The sequence below is a fragment of the Falco biarmicus genome, chromosome 1 (assembly GCF_023638135.1).
Source record: "Falco biarmicus isolate bFalBia1 chromosome 1, bFalBia1.pri, whole genome shotgun sequence".
Lineage (NCBI taxonomy): Eukaryota > Metazoa > Chordata > Aves > Falconiformes > Falconidae > Falco > Falco biarmicus.
Window position 1 is genome coordinate 81,233,929 of NC_079288.1, and position 25,966 is coordinate 81,259,894.

Genomic DNA, 25,966 nt, shown 5'->3' on the forward strand with positions numbered 1-25,966 from the left:
TTCCAGGAGGCTTGGGAAGAACGAAAGGAGATAGGAGTAGGCTGGGCTGGGAGATGACAGGCAAGCATCAAATGTGAGCTGAAGACAAGCCAGCATTTTGTCCTGTGACGGGATAGACCAGGCTGGTGGTACTGTTTTGAATGGATGCCTGGAAGTTTTTTTGGACTAGTGAATGAAACTCTACAGAGATAGGCGCAGAGAGCATCTGGCATTTTGCTTTCTTTACATCAGCAGAGTGGGTCACAATGAAATTAGGCCTGAAATGGCATTTAATGAAGTGAGCCCTAGTGCTGGAAGTTCCCTGTGCTTTGACAGTGAGGGGGTATAAGCCTTGAGGATAGTGAAGGGAAGGAAATATTAAGGGTAGAGTTGTGTCCCCCCCCTTTATAAATGGCATTCTGTAACAAATGTCTTGCAAATAGCTGGAGCTTCTTGGAGCTGTTCAGAACTGCTGCTTTGTCATACCTGAATCTCATTTTCTATGTTTATAGTACTTTTGTGCAAGCAATGTGCTAATAGGAGGAGGCGGCAGCTTAATATTTATTGCAGTTTTGCTTTTCCTTTCTGGCAAGTTCCTGTATGTACAAGTAAGTATGTGATGTTGAAAGAGCTAATGAGTACCAGACCAGCTGCATTTGACATTATGAGAAAAGGGGCATCTATTAACCCACAAACCAGGTTTCAGCCAGCTGTGGATATTTTCATTTTTAATTACTTAGCCTGTCATAAAATTGGATTATGCTAAAATTATTGGTGATGTTGTTCAGAATACAATAAAATATTGATTTAAGAGCTATGGTTCAGTGTTATATTTAGGGTACTTAGAGTTAATGTGCATAAGCTGTGCCAGAGGGTTTAAAGAGAGGTGAAAGTACTTTTCTCAGGTTTTACCATCTGGGTTTTGGCAGGTGGCAGGGGATCAGTTTGGTTTTTTTGTCTTTGCTCTGAATTGCAAGAGATTGTGGCTAGCAGAAAAGTTGAGTAGTGTTTCATCATTGAGATGGGAACTTCTTCCAGATCTCTTGGCAAAAAAAAAAAATACCAATGTATTTTTTAACTTTATTAGAAAATTAGTTCTACCTCTTAAGTTTAACTTTGGTTGATTTTTGGGTGAGGAGGTTCTTTAAATATTCGGTATTCTTGTAATATATTGATCAAATTAATAGGTTGGTGTGTCTTTGTGGTACCAGAACGGAAGGACTACTTTAATTCTGAAACTAGGCTTTGGCCTTGTATACTCTGAAAATTCTCATGTGAAACTTCCCTTGCTTTTTGACAGTCACTTCCTGACTTGATGCATCATCTTCTGAAAGAGACCTAAACCAAATTGATTCACCTGAGGCTTTTCTCTGCAGAGAGGTTTATTAAAATCACTTTGAAAAGTCTTAAGTTTAACTGTCACTTTGTCTTTTGTTAGTCTTGCACTGCATAGATCAGTTCCTGCTGCATGTATATACTGGTACATAGCTGTGATAAAAGCAAAACAGATGTCTCCAAACATGTGAAAATGAACTGATTTGAATTTATCTACATCAATTACTGATGTCAATTTGTTCTTCCATTAGGATGGGAAATACAGACTTGTTTATATGCTTTTTTTCAAGTATATACAAACTGAAGAGAAGTTTGTGTGGAGTTTTTAAAAGTTGTTAGGTGTGACTTTTAACAGAGTACAGTCATAAGCAGATATTTTCTGCGTAAGTGATCTGGGAGGTGATGGTTTAGTTTTAAGGTTAGCTGTAGAAAATTAAATAGCTTGACAATACTCAGTTCTTTATGTGCTGCTGCTGATACGTGCTTCTGCAATAAAAATTGAGTATTACCAGAAACTGAATTTTAAATAAATGAGACTTCTGACAGCTTTCCTGACTTCAGTTTTCATTATAGTAGTAACTATGTGACTAAAACTTAAAAGGCTTTTATAGTATGCTAGGAAGCTTGCAAGCTGTGGTAGTATAAACAAACTTGAGTCTTGAAAACAATGTGTACTACTTGAACATATAGCCATCTGAATGTTGCAAACTGATTTTATTATGAAATATTACAAGAGAGAAGAAAACTGAAGTTAGCTTAACTGTATGGTCCAGTTGTAGTGTTACCATAATGCTTTGGGATTTTGAATGTTGATCCTGTCTTACACAGAAGTTGTGTATGCTTTGCTTCTCTTCTGCTATATAAATCTATGATGTATTTTAAAACATGCATTGTTGTTTTTTCAGTGCATGTGAAGGATAGAGGGCCACATAAGTCAGTTGTTTCCTGACTTAACTTTTTTAAAGCATATTGAGCATCAACTGCTGAAGCATTGTCAGCTTTGGTATTTTGACCAATAAACAAACTTGTCCAAATTGTGTTTATCACACAGAAGCTTTAGCACAAGTTGACTCAGTATTAAAAGTATGTAGCAGGCTTGCCATTTCCTGAGCGACAGCTTCAGAAATGTTCAGAATGGTCCAAAATCAGATCCTAAGCTAGAAAAATGCATTACATGTATCATTGAAGGTGAATAGTGCTAATTCTGTTCTTTCTAAACAAATGTGTTGTGTTCAACTTCATATGTCTCTGGAAGTAATTAGGGGCAAGAGTCCACCTACAGTTTGAGTTAATGCTCCCACAAGAACTTATTGTTGTGATTTTTGTATTGAGTTGAGCAAAAGATTGATAACAGCACTTGTGCTTTGTCTGCGTGTGTATATACCCATGCGTGCCTGGGTGCACTTGTATAACAAGATCTTATGGCTTTGTTTTGGACAAGTATTTCTGTAGTGGAAAATTGGTCTGAAGAAGGGGGAGCTGTTCCCAAGCTGAGGTAGTGTTTCCCTTACTCTCCCAGCCCCCTTCCCTGGCAGAGGTGAACTTTATGGCCCAATTATAGAATCCCTTAAAATGTTAGTTATGATGGAGTGCCAGCATAACCCAATAACATAGGTGAGGTTGACATCTGTCAGTAACTAATGAGGGCAGCCTTAGAATCAGGATTTGGAGTTTACTTCTCTAATTTCTTATAAATTTGACCCATCATTTCAACGTATTTGCCATGAGGATTAAAAACTGAACATGCTAGATTTTTAAGAGAAGTTGGTACATGGGTGTACTCTGCAAAAGTCAGTGCATATGTGATTCAGTTGTGAAAGTAATTGTTTGCAGCTCATAGCAAAGTCATGAAGGAATAAGACCCTGGCTAAGCTGCTCAGGAATAGAAGCTCCCTATAAAAATAGATGACACGTAAGTGGCAGGAAATGAAGCCAATATGGTCATGTTTTGAAGGCATAAGGGTCAGATTCTGTCCTGTGTTGCTCTGGTGCATAGTCGGTCAACTTAAACCCTGTTACTTGAGAACAGTTTGGCATGGTAAAGTAAACTTCAAAATGTGACTGATTATTAGGACTTTTGTGGAAGCACAGCTACAGCTTTTTCCTCTTCTTGTCTGAATGCATCTAGTTAGAAACCTAGTAAAACTCCTAGGTTTGGAGGTAACTTTTTTGTTTGTTTTTTCAGAGCTGATTGTAGTGTGCAAGTCTGTTAATTCCTCTGTCAGAGGAATAACGCATTAGAAGGCTTTGGCTACCCAGGGTGGTCTTTCATTTTGGATCCTGAATGCTGAGATGATACTGCAAGCAATAATGTCTTGTTAAACAGTTTCTTGTTCTGCAGCTGAAACATGTTAGTGTATGCCTATGAAGGGATGTGTGGCTCATGTTAATGATGTGTGTTTCCATATTTCCCGGTGTAAAATGCAGAAAACTAGATGCATCTTTCTAAAATCTGTATGAATTAGATACTATTTAAATTAAATCTCAGTAAAATATTTGTGTTATTGGTGAAGATGGTAATATGCACTTCGTTTCTTGTTTCTGGAGCCTGTGTTTCTTTTCTGAAAGGAAAAGTAAAAAGAAGGTCTTGAATTGGGGAAGGTGGAACAACTCTGGCAAAACATGAATCATTTCTGTTGGGAGGGAGCACATGCTTACATTGTTTTCCTCTGTGCCCTTCTACTGCAAAACCAGGTGTGTTCATCACCCCTGTATGAACACAAATGGTGCAGCTGTTTGTTCATCACACTGTCAGTGTAGTTGGCTGATGTGAATTTGCCAGACTGAAGCTCTTGAGCTTGTGCATTTCAAGCACAGTAAATGCCCAGTTCCATACTGTCCAGCTCTTCAGTTCATCCATAAGGTGGATAAATCCACTATCCATATTAAAGATGTGCTTAGGGTCAAGCAGGGTGTAGGAAAATAACTAGATGACGTGCAAAGATATTTTTTTCCCTTAAGGCAGAGCAATTGCTTCGGTCCTGCAAGAAACCCCAAACTGCAGCTGCTGCCTAAGCAATAGCAGAGCTAGAACCCATCTTCCAGGCCACTCTTCCTGCTATCTCTGTGCCCTTTTGAGTCTTTCCTGTGGTGCTGCTCTCCCTTTGAGGAAACCTCTGTTCTAATGCATCAGTGCATTTCAGACAAACACTGCAGCTGTATCTATTAGTTGTCTTGTTTGGCTTAATCTTCTTTCTCCCTGGCCAAAGTCTTGTACTGTATTATTCAGCTGAACAAAGCAAATGTCATTATGTTCCACTTTGTTTGACATGATATTGATTATCAGCCAGTTCAGAACAGTTAAATCTACTGTGTGAGCCTCTTTTGTAGTTAATGGAATAATTCATAGCATCTGTAGGTATTTATGCTTGCTGGGCTGGTACTAAGAATAGCTGAAACTTTTCCTACTTAATTACATGCAGGTGAAATAGGTAGGCCTGGTGTTTGTAGAATGTAATTCCACATTCTTATAATAAAAAGCTTGCATGATTTATACTCAAACAGGAAAAGTAAAAGGTTGTAGTTCACAGATCTACTGAATTAGAAAATGTAAGATGCCAACATCTTAATTAAAATTCCATACTGTAAACTTTTAAAAATGCAGTTTAATGTTGGCCTGGGTTTTATATAAGGGGAAAATTGCCATGTATGTTCACCCTCTTTATGTTAGTATTGGTGGTGAAGCGTATTCTTCACTGTATTACATGGAGTACTGTGTTAACTCACTTAGCTTCCATTTTGTCTTTAAAAACAAAGAAAAAAGTTAATTCCTGTGATGAATGGGCCTGGACTTGTAGAAGCTGCTAAGCCCCAGCATCTGTGTTTCCTGCACTAAACTGCCCTTATCTGACCAAAAAGTAATTTAGGAAGGAAGGAATGAAAAACGGCAGTAGTGTTTTGTCTGCTTGAATTCAGTTTGAACACCTTTTAGACTGACAAACTTTTCTTTAATTTGCTTAAATTCCTTAGTTTCTTCTGTTACATAATGTTGGAACTTAATTGAGCATGTGCAGGCTAAGCACATGAAGTGAGATAATTGTGCTGAGGGGGCCTGTGGGTTTTCTTCTCAGTTGTTTTAGATCTTTGCAAACCACTACAAGGCCAAGATGTAGAGAGGGTATTTAGCTTGTGTGGAAATTTAATTTCGTATGTGGAGTGCCTATTATGATTAATTTTTATGTCTGAATTTGGGGCAGGGGGAAGCAGGTGTTCAGGTTGAACTTAATCTGTGGTGGTAGTAATAATCCCTGCTGTATTTGGGATCTGCCATGCCTGGGACTCCACATGTGGCTGTTTGGAACTTGGTGTGATAAGGATCATTTTAATTGGATCCATTTTAATTGAATCTTGTGAAGTTTCCTGGCTAAAACAAGTAGGCTATTGAAGGTCTGAAGACTGCAGTGCATGAGTTACCAAAATCTCCCCACCGGTGTGGGTGACCAGTGTGTGTGGACTGCAGTGGTGCTCAGGCAGAGAACTGAACCCCCAGCACCCCCCCAGTCTTTGTGCATTTTGTTTTTCTCATTTATATGCTTTAACTATTCCAGTGGCTTCTGTCAGTTATCTCGTGTGATGAAGAGCCTTGCATTCTTGCGTATGTGAGTATAATTAGATAGATTCAGCATTTCACTTGAATACTTCTATTTCATTAAACCATAGTATTTTCTAACTAATAGCACTAAATAAGCCATATTAAATCACAGGTTCTTACAGCTCATAATCAAAACTTACAAGGATACTGTGGCACAAATTAGAATGTAAGTGTAAAAAATCTAGGTCAATAAATAGATCAACTTTCATGGCAGACTACACCAGAAAACTACATGCTTAAATCTAGAACAGTCTGGCTAGTGCAAGATGAAAGCCTGTTACTTCATGATGCTGTTTAGCATCTGATGTGAAATGAGCTGATGTCGGTTTACTTCTCTTCCTGGGCACCTACATCTAAAAAATTAAAATAACCTTTGAAGATACAGCAGAGACAAAGCACTGAACAACTTTCACTTCAAGTCATAGCCATATCGCTGCATGTCAGCTTGGATAGATTTTTAACTAGGTTTTTGGCTTTACCTTATTTGACTACAAGAATTGCAGCAGTAATTTAATCTCTGATGTAAGGAATGGTTATTACAATTAAGAGTCTAATTAAATGGCAAAATAGTAGAGGTTCTTTGTTCTTTCTCATTCATGTCCAGTATTCCATGTTTTTTCTACTTCCTAGTTATAGATGATGAAATGAACGTTGCCTTTTTGAATATAAAAATACATGTCGAATTTCCAGGAAAATGAGGGATAACTGCAGAGCTGTGAAAAGTAAACAGCATTTTTTATTCCCAGAGTGAGTTTGATCAGAGATTAGATTTTGCCCATGAAGGTGTCAGGAATTTTCTAGGGATTTGATTGTTTCCACGAAATACATAAACAGAAATGTTTTTGTAACTACTTGGCTTGTAGCTCAATGCAAGAAAAAAAAGGCTTTTGATTTATTTCAGATGTATAGTTTAAAAATCTGAAATGGTTTTTGACCTGAAGTATTTTTTTTAGACACTTGAATTAAAAAACTTAATGTGTTTCTACACCTTTGATTTCTCATTTGAGCAGGGAGAAATTCTTTCCCAGTTAACTTTGTTTTTTAACTTTTAAGAGTGTATTAGCAAGCTTCAAGCATGTAACACTATGAAGAACACTGTTGTTTTCCTCCTGTTTCCTCTCAACTGCAAGCTTCTTAAAGCTAAGGGTATCTGTGAATGTGGAAGTGTTCACAAAACGCTCAGTGCATTTCAAGACAGAAAAGTCAATCCAGTTGTCAAGAGCTTTACTCCACAGATAGGCTAATAGTTTGTTATATAAGCATGGCATTTTTCTTACTGTTTTTCACTTACGTGTAGTAGACGACACAGGGATGAGGCATGGGATGTTTTTAAATCTGTACAACCAGCTGATACTTGTAATGATTTATAATAAACACTGTACATGTCTCTAACTTGAACTGTCACAGGTAGTGGTATTAATGGAAGTAATCAGATGTGTGAAGTGAAAATTCAGTTTATAGGGAGGGACACTGTTCTCATTATCTGTCAGTCATGTGTTGGCATGTTCAGAAGGCAGTTTTCAAATGTGATTCACTGAGCTCCTTAGGACCAGCCTTTTGTGACAGTTCATTCTTACAACTTAAAGTCCTTCCTTAGGTCTCCCTCTTAGCTTCATCAAATAAAGTTCCTTCAATGTAATGGATTTGTACCATGGATGGACTTTATTGCTGAAGCTAAACTGTAACCTCTTTGGGGACTGGTTAGCGTCTGAGATAAGAATTCATCATGCTGTACTTGGTGCTTCTGATCTAAAACTTAACTGTGGTGTAAGATACCATCAGTAGAGGCATTTGGTTTTGAACCAAACCATAAGAAACATTAAGTCCAGGAAGTGAAATAAGGACCTGTGAAGCCCTTAAAAGGGAGAAATGCAGTGCCTCTAACTTGCTTCTTCCCTGTCTCCATTGACTGCCTAGGTACAGGGAAGCGATGGGAAAAGCTGTGTGTTGCTCCGCGCTCAGGCTGCCTCTTCAGTGTTTTATGCTTAGACTGGTTGCTGATGTTCCAGGAAGTTGCAGGATCTCCTCCTCATGAGGACCACTGCATCACCCACAGCTTTCATATCACTGGTAGAGACCTTCACAGTCAACAGTACCTCTTAAAGGAGAATCTCCTGTGTTGTGCAGTCATAGGCAAAAGTCTCAGGATGGGACAGAAAGCAAGCCAGATAACTAGTCTAATTAGTCTGATTTCCCTCTCTTCCTAAACCTATGGCTTCACGGGGCAGCTCATCATGTTGTGATGAGTAGTGCTGAGAAGCAGTAGGATGAACTTAGGGCTTCTGGTGGTTTCAGGCTTCCTCTGTTCCTTGCTTTGTGCCAGCTGCTGCAGCTGCACCTCTTCAGAGCAGCTGTATCTTCCACCCCCATTCAAAACTGAGGGAGAAAATGGGTGGACTTGGTGTGTGATGGGGGCATGGGGAAGAAGCATGAGAACTGCTGCTCCTATTTTACACTAGGTTTTCATGCACATAAATGACTTATTTTCCCCTTGACTACTGTAGCAAATGCTCTAGTTTTGTTGCTAAAACAAAAACAACCTTTTTATTGCTTTTTATATTTGGAAAGTGATGTATTATGGGTTTCTGAACTAGAGGTTTAGTAAAGAGTACAGACATTAGCTTCCTTTCAAGCTACTCTGGCCCTTTCTTGTTTGCTTTGTATGGCGAGGGTCTAGAGAGATTTCTTTTATTTCCTTCCCCACCATTGTTTTCGGTACAAAGTTGTGGGTTTTTTTCTTAATATTCAGACATTTTATCGCCTCATTTCTTTTAAAACTCTGAGTTTCTTTTTTCTTTTTTTCATCGCACAAAAGAATACTTTTAGCTGATTGAGTTCTATCCATTGCCAACTGTGGACTCTTTTGTCTTGTTTAGTCCAGCATCCTTTATAAAATGAGGACCATTGAGCAAGTACTCGCAGGCTCCCCACTGAGCACAATTGTGCTTGAAAGGTGTGGTACTGTACCAGTGTAACATGTAAAGCTGCAGTTCAGAGGGCTTGAATGCATTGCAATTTCTACCTTTTGCTTTGTGAAAGAAGTGGGATTGTGCTGTGAGATAATAAATCCACCTATTTTTAGTTTGGTGAGGTTGTGACAAGTGGGTGAACAAAGAACCAGTTGAATGCACTTGCTGTTGTGTTGAAACCAGCTAAAAGTTCCCATTCAAGTGGTTTCAGCACAGTACAGCTAACAGGCAATTTTCCATTTATGTACACAAACCTTCTAGAAAGACAGCTGTGTGGTTGGATTAATTTCTAGCAGTAAATTGAATAAAAGATATTTTGAAGGGAAACTCAGGAATTCCTTTCTAAAACACTAAAAGCAGAACTTTCAAAGCTTTCCTTTATTTGATCCCTTTTCTTCCCAGAACTTACTGTAAGATTTAAAGAACTGAAAATATTGCCCCCTATATGGAGATACACAATGGGAAGTGTGTTCTTTTTCAAAGCTATGAGATAGAATTGGGATTAAAATATCCTTTAACACTTCAAAAATATACTGTTTTGCTTTTAAGTAAATATAAGAGAAATTCACACCTCTTAGTCATAAAAGAGAGCTCAAATGTTTGTACTTGAATAAGTGGTGAGCTGTACAGAAATGTTTTGAAAACAGGAATGTATTTTATACCAAAACTGTTTTCATGGGGGAGTGAATTTCAGAAGTAGAAGTCTACTTGTTCATGCAAGGTTATCGGTTTTGTTGGTGCTAGTCCCAAGCAAAATTGGATGTGGGTTTTAACAATATCTAACAAAGGCTTTGGTGAATCCCTCCTGCAGAACTATGGTCAACAGTCTTTCCCTGCCACACACACATGCCCCCCCCCCGCGCCCCCCCCTGCGCCCCCCCGAAGGCTGATCCTGTGATGCAGGTCTTGGCGTTACATAAATCCATTCTTGTTCGTGTCTGTCCAGGCAAACTAGATTATCTCTTATAGATCTGTCTGGCTTGAAACCTATAACTTGTTAATTAATCATATAATATAAAACATAAGATACGAAAGTTGAACAAGAGAAGGGCTGTGTGTAGTACAGGTATAACAAACCTCCGACCAGTAGTGAAGAGTGTTGCACTGAGTGTCTTTGTGTGGTGCAGGCTTGGGGGATGCTGCTGCAGTGTCTAACCTGTGAAGAGATGACAGTGGTCAGCCACCATCTCATAGCAGTACTGCTGTTTGCTCCTCAGCCTTGCTGTGCTGCAGCTGAACTCCAGAACTAGAGTCTTTTGCTTTTTACCTTTACCCAAGCTTTCCCTCCAACTTCCTCTGCAGATTGGATGTAGGGATATCCAAGGAACTGTATGTGGCAGTGGGTTTGTCTGCAAGATGTTCCATATATAACACCCTAAGGGGTCAGGCAGATCACTTCATGTCAGTGAGGTTTCCACGCTCTCCTCTCCTTCATCCAGTTGCATAAAAGTAAGGCTGTGTAATTCAAATTTTTTCTGAATTTGTGAAGTTTGGTTTAAAAAACACCCAAAGATACTAGTGAGCTGCTCATGTGGCTGCTGATGTGCAGTGGTGAAGCCTCTGGAATAGAGCATAACTGGGAATGTTACGGTGTTCCTGTTTCCTCCGAATCAACAAATATGGAATACTTAAGAAATTACAGACTGGGAGAGGAAGCTGAAAATGGGTGTGAAAGTTCCCTGTGGATGTACGTAAGATACTGAAAGCTAGCACGACTTTATTCTTCTGGCTCTTACCACCTCTGAGAGGAACCCTGACTATTTCACCCTCCTCTCGCTGTGTGCTTGTGAGACGTAGAATTTAGAAGTTTCTTACTTGTTATAATCAAAGTTCAACTGTCTGTATAGTTCTGTTCTTTCTTAAATGCTGTTTCTGGATTCTAGTCAAGGATCCTTTACATGAGCAGCCAAGGCATTTCATTCCTTTATCTGGGGAACAGAGGTAGCACATTTACTGAGGTTTTCTTTTCTTTCTCCTTGGTCTAAATAAAGGTGAGTGCCCCTGTTTTTAATACACTTCTCATTTAAACAGAATTGCTCAAACTTCTGAGCCCTTGTTCAAACAGTACTCAAATGTAAGGCAAACTAAGCTGACTTTGGAGCAAGATGCTTCCGGTAGAAGCTTGGTTTTCTCCTGTTCTGATGTTACCTGAATGTGCCAGTTGCAGCTTCTTGCTGAGGTGATGCCGAAGGGCTCATTGTCTGCACGCTTGGGAACTTTGAGAAATTAATTGTTGACTAGGCTGCAGTGCAGCTGTCTGACCTAAATGCTGATGTTACCAAATGTTATGCTCTGGATTTGCGAAAGCCAATACATCAAACTGGACATCTGTAGCTTCTCACATAGTTAAGTAAAGCTAGGGGTTTGGATCTTTCTGAATAAAAAAGGGGACTGGTAGTTTGGTAGTTTTTCTCACTAGTGGGGATCTACATAGGCAAAATACCTGTGCAAAACTAGATTGTGTAGGAAGTAAATAGCATTCTTCCTTTTTCTGTGCCCCTTGTTGTTTCCAGGATTACTCTAAACATGAGGCACTCTGATTTTGAGTACGTACTCTCAATCCATTCAAGAATTTAAGGAATTTATTCTGCTCCTCCTGTACAGTCATGGTTAATGTACTCATGTTTCTCTTTTTTAATTGCAGACTTTAAAAAATTCCAAAAGTCTTTGCTCCCTTGACTATGAAGATGATGATGATGACACACAAATGAAGACAATTGTGTCATCCCCATGTGACTCAAATGATCTTATGAACATCATCACCCCCGGTTCCAGTCCAATGAAAGAACAGCTGGATGAAGTAAGGCATCATGGGTCATGCCAAGGTAGCATCAAAACAAGGGATTATAAGAAAGCAGCTGCAGTATGTGAAAGCGATGAGGACACAAGTGATTGTGAGAGCACCGAAGAAGGCATCTTTCCTCTAGACTGTGGGGACTTGGACCTAGAGCAGATTGAAAACAACTGAGACTCAAAGTTGTGTGCTAGAATAAGAGTTGTTCTAAATTAAAATGATAGAGGATTACCTTTGCCATGCATAATCCATGTCCCTGAATCTCTGTATTGCCTATGTTGGGCCTGTGTTAGAAGAAATGTTTCAGGTGGGGGAAAAACGTGAACCATTGTTACCTGTTTAGTCTATTGATCAATATGTGGATGACAACAAAAAAGTAGGAGGTTAAATGTTATTTTGAACATTAAGGAATAATTTTGATTAAAAATTTCCTAACAGATATTTTGCATTTTTATGGCTTTTACAGTTCTGGAGAAAAAGCATCTCTATTTTGAAATGAATTTTCAGAAGGGCATTCTATAAAACTAAATCTGTCTACAGTGATTCTGGTGCGGGTATATGTTGCTTTTGTTAAAGAGCTTAATGTGAAAAGTGAATTGCATAATGAAATTGGTAATAAACCTTCAGATAGTACTCTTAAATACCTGGTTGACAACTGGTCCAAAATACTTAACTGCCATCTTCAACAGTGTCTGGTTAAAAAACCTTCATAACATGTACAAATGTTCTTTTCATACATTCAGGACTTTTTGATCAAAATATGGTAGTGACCTTAAAGGTTAACATTTTCCATTATTTTACTACTTGAATTGTTTTCTAGCCTGAAGCAATGCTAATCTAGGTGGGATAAAACTGCAAGTAGCTGCCCACCTACTTGGTCATTATGTTTCCTGTGGTTCAGAAGAATGTACAAGAGCACTTGAACTTTTAGACAGGGACTTCGTAATGATCAGTTCCCCAGGAGGTCATCCCTTCAGCAATACTAGAAGGAAAATAGTCCTTGAATTAAATAAAATGACATTTTGCTTTGCACTTTTGTCTGCTTATGAATTTTACTAGTGGAAATTGTCTTCTGTAGCAGATTCTGTAATAGGGTACTTGCAGAATGGTGTGGAGGGCAAGGGCAGATTTCTGGTCATCTAAAAGTGACATCAAGTTAGTCTCAGGAGCTGGGGAATAACTCGTGTCGGATCCCAAAAGTCTGTCTCAGTGATTACATATGATGTAGTCATCTCAAATGTAAAACTGTATTCATTGCAGACTATTGCAACACATAATTATTTTGTTAGTTCTGCTACAATAAGGATTTTCCTGAGTAAGGGGGAAATTAATCTCCAAGTGGTTTTAAATTGAATAGAAATGGGGAAGCTTAGTTTATGGCATTTCAGTGCATCGGGTTAGTCTTAAATGAGCCAACTCCTACTGTAGCTTGTGCCATAAAACCAAAATACAGTAACATATTAAGTCAACTAATGGAATGTGATTAAAATAGGAAATAAGTATCTTGAGGCATATGACAAAGGCTGTGGCAAGGTATGACACAGGCTCCAGCCTTGTGATTAGGGTCAGCCTTTGATCATAAAGAGAATTGGCCTTTAATTACTGAACCAGCTTACATAACTCAGTATCTATACATAACCTTAAAAGTTTGGGTAGCCAGTAAGAAGCTCTAAACTTTTATTTTCTTGCTTTTGTGACTCCTGCTGCATATACAACTACGAGTGGCAATGATCTGTGACACTAATACTGGTATAGGTGTGTAGTAAGGTGCAAGAACACTGCAAAGACTTGCTGCATTCTTGATATGTTAGTATATACTGTGTAGGAGAAAGCAAAGCTGCTCACTGACAAAAATTATTCTCCTTTTTCTAGATTAGTAAATAAAGGATTTGCTGTTGGAGCAAAGACTTCAGGTCCTTTAGAAGCTCCTGCTAACAGTGTGCATCTCACCTCACAGGTACTTGCTCAGGTGTAGCGTGGAGCGTACAGATGGTGGCATACACATCCACCAAGCTTTTTGAAATAATCTTATGAGGATCGCTATTCTTGCTGCTCCTTCAAGAAACAGTTAATTCAAGAAGTAGTGAGGTACAGCCAGTTCCCCTTGTGAGTAGATGGGGAAATGCATTATAGTGTGGTGATCAGTCATTGTGGGTAATGGAATAACCCAGCTCCCTCCTGGGCTGCAATTACTAGTTACAGAACTCCCCACTTCTCTTTGTATATTCTTCTTAATTGAGCAATAGAGGTAAGTAAAATTGAATCAGCTTTAATGCTGGATTGTAGCAAAGGCCAATAGTACAACTGGGATCACTTAGAAGCTAATTTACCTATTTGAAAGCACTCTAGTTAAAAGTGTAGTGGCATGGAATGAGATGGCTAATGTGGCTCTTCTTCCCCCAAGGAAGGCAAGCTCCTCCTAAAAGAAGATACCTCCTTTTATTCATGCCCTCTGAGGTAACATGTGCTTTGTTCGGGGGGGAGCGCAACCAAGAACTGAAGCTGTTGAAAAGATGAGGGTAGAGCAAAGGCAAGAGTAGAAGACCAGGTGATATTTGTCCTAGCTCTGAAATAGCCTAGCTGTGATCTCAGTGAATTGACTTCTGTAGCCTTAAAGGTATTTAGGTTCTCCGCTTACCCTTTGTAGGTGTGCTGTTTCCAGTCATGGTCAGTCATGTTCCCACCCAGATGCTTAGGGTAGGAGGGGTTTCCTGACTGAAGGTACAGATACATTTGGTTACGGTAACACAGGACTTGGTCTCCTGGTTAGCCAGCTATTAAAAACTCTAAATAGCCCTTTTGTGGAAACAGAAAGGAGTCGGTTTAGATACTGAAGAGCAAGTTTCATGAAAGTAGGAAGTTGTAATTATCTACTTTAGACTCTTACTAGTGGGTGACAGGAGAATTAGTTGAACAGCTGTGCAGTAACACTGGCAAATGAAGAAATCTGCTGAAAGGAATCTGTGTACTTTGTCTACAGATGCTAATGTAATCCCCTTATGAGAACCAAAAGTAAAAGAAATTACTGGTTAAAACTTAACTTCAGCTGGGGCAGGCTTTGGCTTTGCATCCCCTACAAGATCTGAAGTCCTACTCTGAAAGAAATCTTGATTAATTTGGCTCTTTTGTTGCATTTGATTATAGGATAAAATCCATCGTGGCTGTTGGGCAAATACAGAATGTGGTTTGCAAAAAGGGAAAGCATGGTTTCAGAGATTGAATTGTATTTGGAAGTGGGCTGAGCTAGGCTGTAAGCAGCTCTGCTCTGGGAGTGGTTTCCTTCCGTCTTGCACACAGTGTCAGAATGGAAGACTGTTGCACGGGGTTGTGGGAGTTGCTCTAGGTCACTTCTTTCACTTTTATTAGCAAGAAGTAGTATGCACATTAAATTTGCAGTCAACAGGAAGCTGGACAGATGTGAAAGATAAGATAGCATTAGAATTCAAATTAGTCTTGGGAACTTGTAGAAATGGTTGTGACACAGAGGAGATGGTGAGGAAAGACAAGATCCTTTTCAGCAAAGCGCTAAATTTAGATTGGGTTAAACAACTGCGCAAATTCAGAGGTGCCAGCTAGTTAGTATTATTTCAGCTAAGGAATCTGGTAGTTTGTCCTGCCTGGTGGTAGAAGAGCAAACTTCAGGCTAAGGTTCGCAAAGGGTGATGTGTTTGGTGAGACTCAGTATGATCCTGTGCGACACAGGAGCACCCGTAAGCATGCGGCTCGAGATGCTGCAGTTTGGACCAGAGTGTGCAGTGGGGAGCGGTATGACTGAAATCTTGAAAATGTGGGAAAATGCACTTGGTGAGGATCCACTGAAAGAACTGAGTCTGAAATCCTGTGGCAGACTTGGCTTAAATTGCGGTTAGGAGAAGTGATAGTTTCTTCTAAGGTCAAATGTAAAAAAGTAAGGATAGGAAATCACTGAACAGATGTGCGGGGAGATGGTAGTAGCTTGTCCACAAATGGAAGTCTGTTAAGAGCAAGCATCTGTCGGGAGCAATAGCTACATTTCGGCTTGCTTTGGGGCAGGGGAAAAGGCTGGCTGACTTTGCACAGTCCTTTCCCGTCCTATTTTCCTTTGGGTCTGTGCGACTTGGGTCTCCAAGCAAGCCTAAAAGTTACAAGGTAAGTAACTGCTGGAGGAAGGAGTGTGGAATATAATCTGGCAGGGAAAGCACTTTGGAGCAGAGCAAGGAGCTCCCAGTGCGTGGTTCAACCTGTAATCTATCGATCCTATTCAGAGTCCACACTTGCTACAATATAGGCCCCTACGTTTAAGCCTGGGCTAAGTCACCTTTCTGAAAGGCGTAAGTACGTATTTATCTGTATCCACATCCATCCGTTCTGGTGAGATGGTGCCTAGTGAATTTACGTTTACTTTCAAATTGCAGGTAAAGATGCTGATTACCTGTTGGTGTAAAGCTAGCCTCTGCAGAACCTCTGAAAACACATGGATTTGTTGGAAAGTCCTTGGTGGTGGTTGGCAGGTGTCGGAATAATTTTCCTCCATCTGTTCACTGTATTTATTTTGCAAACTATACGGTGTTCATTTTTAAAAGTACTGGAGTATAGATCTGTGTGCTTGCATAGTAAGCTTTCACAGCAGGACTCATCCTCTCATTAGAAATCATCCACTGCTGCTCAGCAGGTCACCTGGGATGTTTCCTTCAAGGCCTTGTCTTTAAAAGAGGCGAGCTGGCTGCATTTGTGGCACGTGTTGCATGTGCTCACCCTGCAAAGGACCTGGTCCGGGACCTGTGGGCTGCCACTTCCACCATGTCTCTGTACCTTTTGCTCAGCATTGTAAAGGGACAAGCATCAAATAGCCTGGATCTGGGACCCTGCTGCTACGCCTGCTTGTCCTTGGACCCCTTGGTGGAGCTTACACCTTGTTTAATGCACACAAAATGCAGTTCTAGAGGAGCGTTGCTGCCATATGCTCAGCAGCCCATTCTGGTGTGTTTTCAAAGTGAGTTTTGACATCAGTTGTTTTGGAGTTCGTGTGTAATTAACATCATCCAAGTTACTGCTCCCACCACCATCTGGTCAGCACAATAGTCGTTGGTATACTGAAAGCTGGTGTTTACTAGGGGAGAATGAGGGTGCTTTCACTATCTGCAGCTTCTTGGCCCCATCCAGCAGTACTGCTTTTATGGGGTTTTGCTGTTGTAAAATGACTCTGAGATCTATGCCACAAGTGGTTTGAGACGGGGAAGTATTGCACAACTCTGGGGAGACGAGTTTAAAACTTCCTTAGAGAAGTATTTCACTTCTTAAACTCTTTAAAACCCAAACCATAAGATTAAATTTTTTATGATGTCTCAGTTTGGACAAAGAGTTGTGGTGTCCTGATTCAGGTAAGCTTGTCTGATGTGAGTGATGATGTGAATTGAAAGTGAGGGCTATTCTGTTGAGTACTTAAAATTTGTGTCCCACTTTTCAAAACAGACTTGGCTGAACTCCTTCCTGCAGCAGCGTAGAGTGAGAACATTATTCCCAGAGCACTCAGCTATGGACTGGGGTGATGTTCAACTGCCCCAGCTGCCTTCTCTTTTTTTTTTTTTTTTTTTTTTTCTTTGCTCTTCTTTGCTATATCTTACAGCTACTCTGTGTCAGGTGAGGGTTTGAGACACTGTCTGAATGGGTTTCTGGAAGTGTCAGGGCTGTGCCTCGTGGCTTGGTAGCTACAGCAAGGGAAAGGTCAGTGCTGTGGCCCTTACTTGAGATGTGTGTGGCAGCAGTGGGATTACTTAACAGAATACGGGGCTGCTCACATCTCAGGGAAGCAGATACTCCATTCTCTTGCAATTCTCATGCAGAGGAAGAGGGAGATCTCGCAAAAAAGAGACGGAGGATGTCCCTGTACTGTCTGCACACAGCTTTTGCTTTTTTGCAGCTAGTGATGCTTCAGTCTAGCATACAACGACCTGATTTTGCTGTGTGACCCTGCTTTATCCTCCCAACAGCTCTTCCCGTGCACTGAATGAGATGTGTTCCCGTGGAAGATGGAGGATGCTATTACATGAATGAAGAATCTTGCATAATGCAGAAAGGTGCACAAGAGCAAATTATGAGTCTGTGGGCCACCTTACATCTGCTGTTCCCTAATTCTGAGGGACTTAGCTATTTCCATCGCCCCCTAACACGCAGTTTTGAAAATGTGTGACAGCTTCTCCACTGAAAAAGATAGGAAAATATTCTAATTCTCCAGATTTGGTCATCAGCATTGTCATGATTTTAAGACCCACAATGAAGTCATTCACTATGCAAGCTAACAGCCTACTACTTTGTTTATTGTCTGATAATGTGGATCCATCAGAGGGGAAATGAGATGTGTGTTTTGCAGATGTCTTCATAGCTTTTTACTTACCAAGAAAGCAACGTCCATGCCTGGGGAGCGTGGCTTTTACTCTGGACTTTTTAAGTCTGGCTATTAGAAGATGATTTAGTTCTGTTTTCCCCCTCCGACCCATTAGTATCCCTAATGCCTCCCCATCCCCATCAAGCTGTTCTCTCCCCACTGCTCAGTTACATCCATCCTCCTCTCTGGAAAATCATGTCCAGAGCTGGTTTGTTGGAAGGGTTTGGATGGTGTGTGGGCTACCTGGGCAGCAGCAGGGAGCTGGGACTCTCTAAAGAGCTGAGATGCTCAAGTCTCAAAGGTTGAATAAGACTTTACAAACTGGTGTGTTTTTCTAGACCCTAAAGCAAGGTCAAAATTGGATGAAGTTTTATAGGAATCACAAACACTGGTTTGTGACACTAGCTTTGTGATGATCATGGTAACCCTGACAAAGTCCCTGTAGATGCTGAGGCTCCTTAGCTAGGTAGTTGGTGGTTTGTTTGGTTTTTAATTGAGCAAAGCATAGATTTTTTTCTCCCTTATCTTTGTATGAAGAATGTTGAACCAATTTAGCTTTTTTTTTTTTTTAACAAATGGAAGGAATCAACCCAAAGCAAATACCTGACATGGAAGAATTTCAGCCTGAACATCTTTAAGTCATTGGAAACAAGTCTAAAATCAGGATCTTGTGATGGAAAATGTTGGGTGACCTGATCTTGAGGCTCTTCTCATGTAGGGCAAGGTGAGTGTGTCTGACTAGTCTAATGTAAGCATTCTGCTTTCAGATGTCGTTATATTGGAGTCTATATAGGGCCAATGAGAAAATGAGAAAAACAGCAAAGAGGAAAATTTGAACAGAAAAAAAATACCGTATGGGAGATTATTATTTAAACCAAAAGGCTTGTGGCACAATGTCAGAACTGTAGCAAATGCAAGTTGTCCTACCCTGGCACGCTTTTCCCCCCCCCCCCCCCTTTTTTTTTTTTATTGTCTGAAACACATATTCCTGCTAAGGGAAGGCATTTCTATCAGTCTACTTTAGTCACAGCTAGTGGGAATGGCTGGGATAGTCTTTAGGTACCAGTCTCTTGAGTTCTCACCAAGAAAAGTTTCCTAAAACTATTGCTTTTCAGGAAAAGAGTATGATTTTAGCCCATAACCGGGAAAGGACTGGGGCTGTGAGTCTTGTTTGTGCATACACAAAGCTATCTAGATCTTGAACTCCTGAAGATGTGTGTATCTTGCATAGTAAGAGCAGCTTAGAATGGGAGGAGTGACCCTAGAGCTCTCAGACAAGAAAAGAGTAACTCCTAAACGTTTGGGAGTTTTTTGCTAGTTAATTTGTCTAATGCTGCAATTTCACACACTCTGCTATTCAAAGTTACACCTGTTCCTAAATCCACTTGCAAATGGTAACATCTAACCTCAACCTCATTTCCACATCCTCCTTTCAACCTCCCTCGAACTAAGGGCTCTGCCCCAGTTATCTGCTTTCATTTTCTTCAGCTGGCAATTTGTATACCCGAACAAACTGAATTGGTGGAAAAGGGCTGAGCTGGGAGCATCTCAAGTGCTGCTGCGGCTCCCCAGCACAGGAGATGCCTGGGTGGGGGGGAAAAGCTTGAATATGCAAGTGGCGCAAGCCAGACGTGGGGACAAAAGGGTGATATAATCCATTTTGCGAATGGCCAGCTGTTCGGCTGCAGGGCTGCCCTGCTCCCCTTATGGATAGTTATGCAAATGAAGGGGGGGCACAGGAAGGCAGCTGGGCCACCAGCCGAAGCTGTAAGCTGGGCTTTGTAACGTGGGCTTGCTCGTTAGCTGGGCCGTTGAGTGCACCAGTGATGCTTCGGGATGGGGTTTGCCTTTCGCCAGCTGAAACTTTACCTTCAGCCCCACAATGAGGCATGCACGAAAGCTCCAAGTTGTTTAAGGAGCGAGTGGGGGAATTCGGAACCCCAAGGTCTGCGCAAATGGCCTTTGTAAAGCAGTCTGGGTAACTCCCCCTGCCCATGGCCCTGCTCCTCCTCCCCTATACCCCCATCTCTTTGGTGCAGTGATGAAGGTTTTTGTCTGAAACTGGTCACAGAGGTATAAAAAAGGGTGATCTTTCAACAAGCAGCCTGGCTCTGCCACAGCGGGCTGGCTAGCCCAGTGTTGTTGCCCTCATTTTCATCTCTCCAACAATGTACTGGGGTCTGTGGGGTGGTGGACCCGCCCGTCCTTATTGCCCGGGTGTCAGATTTGTTCTGCAAGGGGGTGGAAAGCTCCAGGTTCGCACTTTGGGTGAGAACTGGGTGGGTTGTGATGCAGCCAATGCTGGCTGGCTTCGGCCCAGCTCCTATGGGAGGCGTAGGGGTTTCCAGCATGGGGCTGCTGCATCCCGCTGCTGGGCTATGAAATGGGGTCTCAGATCTGGAGATGCATGTCTGGGAGCGAGGACTGGGCGCCCCAGCCAGGGAGTGGGGCAGCCCTGGGAACTGGGCATCTCCATGGGGCTGGGACATCAGTCTGCGTGTCTGCCATGGCTCCACAGTGCCTGTGATGGGAAGGGCTGTGGCAGAGCTGCAGTCTGGCATCCTACAGCATCCCTGGGGCAGGGACTGATGACCATGGGCTAGGCTGAAACAGGGTTGGGATGCCCTGTAGACCTTTTGTGAAGGACATCTGCGCCTTCCCTCCTCCTTACCTGTTCCTAGAGCTTTCTCAGCCACGCAGGGCTGAGAGGCAAGAGGGCAGCAGGAGTGACCCCCATGAAATCAGGGAGCATGGAGGAGCATATGGTGCTGTGGCAGGAGACTGTGCAAGAGCGCTGCATGCTGGCACAGGTGCCTGCAAGAGCAGCACCGCACCCAGATCATGCTGGTCTCCCTTTAAACCCATCTGCTGAGCTCTGGCCCTGCTGTGGGCTTGCTGGTTCCCTGTCAGTTGCTGTGGAGATACCAGCTGAGTTTCTTACCCTTTGCCTAACATGCACTGGTGCCCAGGAGCGCTCCCCTTTGAAGCCAATGGCAAAAGCTCCCCAGAGCTGCGTGCTGTGGGTGGATGCACTGCACCGGCACCTCTCACCTTGCCATCACACCTGTGTGGTTGCAAAACACATGACGCCTGTAAAAGCTGTTCCTGGAAAGCACACCATGTGTCTCTAGTGCCATCAAAACCCCAGTACTTAGGGCTGTGGGTGGCTGAAGGATGGGATGCAGGGATGCTCTGCCCTCTGTGTAGCCTGGCCATGCCACATGGATTCCCTGCATCCTCCTTCTGGGCAGTGCTGGGAGCGGGGCTGGAAAAATATGATTGGCAATTCATCTGGCTGAAGGCTGAGCACTGTTTCAGGGGCTGGGGCTGCAGGCAGTGTTGAAATCCACCCCTGCAGGCTTTGAACTGCAACTAGTCATGAAATTGTTGGGCTCTTGAATGTTTAACTGCCTTGTTCAGAGCAGGGGAAATCAGGAGGCACTGACAGGCAGCGGGGGTTCATTGAGGGCTGGCAGAAAGCTGGTCGTCATGGTGAGATGTTTTTGGGGCAGGAAGGTTGTCTTGGATGGGTGGGTTCATAGGTGGATTTTCAAAGCCAAAGGAAGACAGCAGATCATGGATAAAATGAATGGAAGAGAGCTACCCTTCAAGATGCTGAACCAGGTTTAAGTGGAGCAACCCACAGAAGATTTTACTGTACTTGGCAGCAGTACTGTCTGCATGTAGCAACGCTTTCAGGTGTTGAACATTATTCTTCCATAGTTTTCCTGTCCTAAATGCTTAAGTAACCTGATGCATCTTTCAGATCCTCTCTATGCCTGGCTGGGGAGAAACCCAATGGGGTGGTTTCAAAGCATGAAGAAAAATTTCATTGTCATCTGCAGGGAGGAGATGTTTTCCCCAGAAAGACCCTTTTTGACTTGTCAGGTGTTTGAAACCTGACTCATTCTCCATGTCTCATTCTCTCACCAGAAAATCGATGCTTCTATTGATGTTAATTCTTGCAAATAGCTTTTACTGTCTAATTTTAATGCATTTTGCAAGTAGTCCTTCTAAAAATGTAACTGATTCCTATGGAGATAGTCCAGGCTACTGGGAAAATAATGTGCCTTTCCAGGATGTCTTTACTGTCTGGTATGTTGTTGAATGTTTTTAGTAAAATGGATTTAGAATCACAATTAGTTCTCACATTTTTTTCTTTCTTTTGTAAGTGAAATGGGAGGACTGATTAGTGGAGAAATCCAGCATTTCCCTAATGAGGTGAAGTGATTAGATGAAGTAGATTCATGACCCTAATATGTCCTAGCCTAGGCACTTCATGCAGCAGTCTGTGCTTTCTAGGCTGGGAGCAATTCAACCACCTGGCCATAATTTTTTGCAGCAAGGATAGAAATATCCTTATTTTATCAACAATGGGACTACCAGGATAATTCTGGGCTGTGGACAGCAAGGGAAGACTTCCTCCGAGAAGCTGTGCTTTCCTGATTATACCTGCTTAGACACTACAATACCAATACATGCAATTTCCACTACTTTCTTGTATGCTCTGGGGTCTGTGCTCAAGTCCTGTGCTTGATCTAATCAGTGGGACTGTACCTTAAAAGTGATGAGAGAGCCTGTGGTGGAGCTGGGGGTGGACACAAGGATGCTGTGGTCTCCCTCCTGCATTTGTCCTCTGCTGCATGGTGCTGGAGAGCTGGTCCTCAGGGCTTTTAACATCAGGCATGTCCCTTCGCCTGGTTTTCTGAGCAGGACTCGTGCTGAAGCACCCTTTGCATCTTGGTTGCAGCTACATTCTATAACTGTAATACAATGCGCCCCAAATGGATTTTCTGCATGCTTTTGTGGCCTGGTTAATTTCTTTTTGATTTTCCCGCTCTGGCTGGAGACTGACAAGGTCTGTCTCCTTTATGCCTGCTCAGTCCCAGCCAGGCACAGATTTCAGTTGAAGCGGTTTAACGAATGTCAGCGCTGGTCTCATTGTGCTGCATTGTTTTTGTGGGTGTCTGCACCTTTTAAACAAGCTCCAATTAGAAGAGGGAGGGAGAAGAGAGGGAAAGAAAGGAAGTAAACAGAGGCAAAATGATTCGGCTTTCAGCAAATCTGCAGCCTGTTTATCAGACAGATGGAGCCACGTAGTGGATGGCTTTGCTGCAGCCTGGCCCCTGAGCAGGTGGGTATTTTGGAAACGATGAGCAGTTTGCCCCTCTAATTCACGCCCGTACAGCTTACACCGGACATATGTTGATTACAACTTGACTTGGCTCCTGCTGTTGCAGGAATCGGAGCACGTTCAACCCTACCCAACAGCTTTAAAAAGAAATTGCTGGAATAAAAACAAAGAGAAAAACTTACAGACACTTGTTGCATTGGAGGGGGAAGGACAAATGAGGGCTTAGAACCACCCGGGCACGATTTCACTTAAGTACTAATTGCTGAGTACCTTTCATTAGGAGATCATCATGGTTGTCCCAGCAGCATTTTGAACATATATGCAGATGGGCAGATGGTCCTTTGCTGTAGTACAGGCAGACGCATCTAGTGTTACAGATGGATTATTATGTTGATTCGTCGCTCAAAGAAAAACTTATCTCACAATAGGGCACTCGTTTGAGCATGGTTCCTTCTCAAGCTTATGTTTCTCCTCAGCATTGCCAGCTTTTACTCCATGAAACAAAGTTTTCCATCAGCTAGGCTAGTGTTTCCCCTTCTATGCTACAAAGAGAGAAAGAAAAAAGTTTAAGGGCAGGTCGAAGAGTAAAATGGTCCTTTGGCGAACCTTGAAGGTTCTGCATGATTTCAACTGCTGCTGGGCAGGGAGGGCACCTTTGGTAAGTGGTATTAATGCTTCATCTTTCCAACTTGTGCTGAACTGTGATGGTTCCTAAGGCAAGTCCTCTGACATCACTGGGTTAGGAGGAAGATCTGGGACAAACACACCATGTTGTCCTCATGGAAGAGGAGTCAGTTTGAAGCTTAAGGTAACTTGCCCAGAAGATGTTATTTTAGCCTCAAGCACCAGCATAGCTATTGCATTGGTAGATATAGGTCAAAATGCATGCCTCACCACTGTGGTGGGATGAACATGGAACTTCTACAATGAACACTGAGAAGATGAGTTTGTAAAGATTGCAGGGTATCTTAACTAGTTAGTTTAAAGGATACCTTGTGCAATGTGGGGGCAGAGGCAACGTGAGGTCTGCCTTGTCCCAGGTCCAAGAGGAACAAGGCAAGGAAGGAGGTGGGTGGCTGGATTATGGCAGACCATGGCTCTCCTTGACCTGGTGCCAAAACTGGATTCTGGCTGCTCCCATGGTGATCTTCCTGGGCTACATGTTTTGCCATAGTCTTGTCAAAGGTAGCTCTTTTGCCTGGGACATCCTCTGTGGGACACTGGAGAAGTGACAGGAGGAGACTTAAGTAACAGCTTATAGCACCACTTGTCACCAGCTGCGTTGCGGTTGTGACAAGGATAGCACTCTTGTTTCATCCTGTAAAAAAAAAAAAAAAAAAAGATGGGGAAAGAAATCTCATTTTCTGCTTGACCCTGATATCTTGATGCTGAATTTATATACATTAGAGAAACTAATTTCCTGCTCCTTATCTACCCAGCCTTTGTAACTTGGTGTTGTCACCCCGAGCAGAGCTCTACCAGAGTTTTGGCCAACAAGAGAAAAGCAAATAAAAAATATGAACTTGGAGATACAAAACCTGGAGCTACACCTGCTGCAAACAACATTATTCTAAGGCTGGCTGGCACTGCATGCTTTAATAATGAAGCAGTAGCAGAAGGTCCCAACAATAAGAGCTGAAATTGCTCCACAGCTGAGATATGTGCCTGTACGTTTGTGTCACTACAGTAACAGTCTGTCCTGACATCACACCTTTTCTCTCCTTTAGGAGGTGTGGTTTAATACACCCACCACTCCAGGGAGGTCTGGGGAATTAAAAATCCTCTGATCAATGGCATTTCTCCAAATAAAGGGGGAAGTTGTGTACCAAATGCTGAAAACGACCTCAAGCAATGGCTTAGATTTGCCAGTTGTTACTTTGGCAGACAAGCCTTCCACTCTGGCTTGATGTAGGATTTCTGGGTTTCACATGTGTCTGGACAGTCATTAGACATTTGAGTGTGTGGTTCACAGCTTGACCCAGTGACATCTGCTCAAGGTTTGGGTCCAAACAGTCCATTCCAGTACCTGCGCATGGAGCTTGGTGGTGCTCCGTAGGGATCGGAGTTGCTGGAGACTCCAACATGTGATGAAAGCCTGTAGGGAGATCTCCAATAAATAAGCAGAACACTTATCTCTGGTTGCAGAACAGACAAGCGTGGAAGTCAGCAGAATTTAGGATAGACACAAATGTAAAATACTGGGAAAAATGGTTTCATGACATGAAATAATGTTACACAATGCAGGGAAAGGGATATAGTCCTTAAAAGAGAAAATGACCTTTTGGTTTTAGTTTCTGAATGACATCAACTGAGGTTATGCAACAGTTGACCTGTCTGTAAAACAGGGGAGTTGATATTTACCCATGTCCCCAGGATGTGAGTTGCCAATTGATATTTGCAAGGCAGCTGGAGGACTTTGGATCACTGGTTTTGCAGGTACAAAGATATGCATTACAGTCTCCTCACCATCAGGTGACACAGACACGTGTCTGCGCACAACCACACATGCCCACAAACAGCTTTCCTAAAGGTACGTTGTGGTTTCAAATGTGCATGAAACAAAATTTATTGTTAATTAGTTAACCTTACCCTAAAATGCCTTATGTTTTGGAGGCTTTGTGGTCACGCTAAGGATGCATTTGTCATATTCAGAGAAGGAAATGGTTTCTGTACTGGACATACGAGGCCAGGCTAAATGCCTGCTGTGGATCCTCCTGGCCTCAGTCTCAGTGAATCTGTGCATCCTACCAGAGCATGAAAATGTATCTGCTTAATTATGCCAGCTATAGCTAACAACACT

At 42.1% G+C, this 25,966-nt stretch overlaps 1 protein-coding gene and 1 long non-coding RNA gene across 2 annotated transcripts in view; both read left to right on the forward strand.

The window, feature by feature from the left end:
* FAM53A (family with sequence similarity 53 member A) overlaps positions 1–12,700 on the forward strand; it is a 74,045-nt gene extending 61,345 nt beyond the window's left edge. The window contains exon 5 of the mRNA XM_056340510.1: positions 11,519–12,700. Within this exon, the coding sequence (XP_056196485.1) occupies positions 11,519–11,842 (324 nt within the window). The 3' untranslated portion in view covers positions 11,843–12,700. The remainder of the gene's footprint in view (positions 1–11,518) is intronic.
* Positions 12,701–14,110: 1,410 nt separating this feature from the next.
* LOC130150036 (uncharacterized) overlaps positions 14,111–25,966 on the forward strand; it is a 59,123-nt gene continuing 47,267 nt past the window's right edge. Inside the window, exons 1-2 of the long non-coding RNA XR_008822094.1 lie at positions 14,111–17,724; positions 18,615–18,756. This is a non-coding gene — a long non-coding RNA (uncharacterized LOC130150036). The remainder of the gene's footprint in view (positions 17,725–18,614; positions 18,757–25,966) is intronic.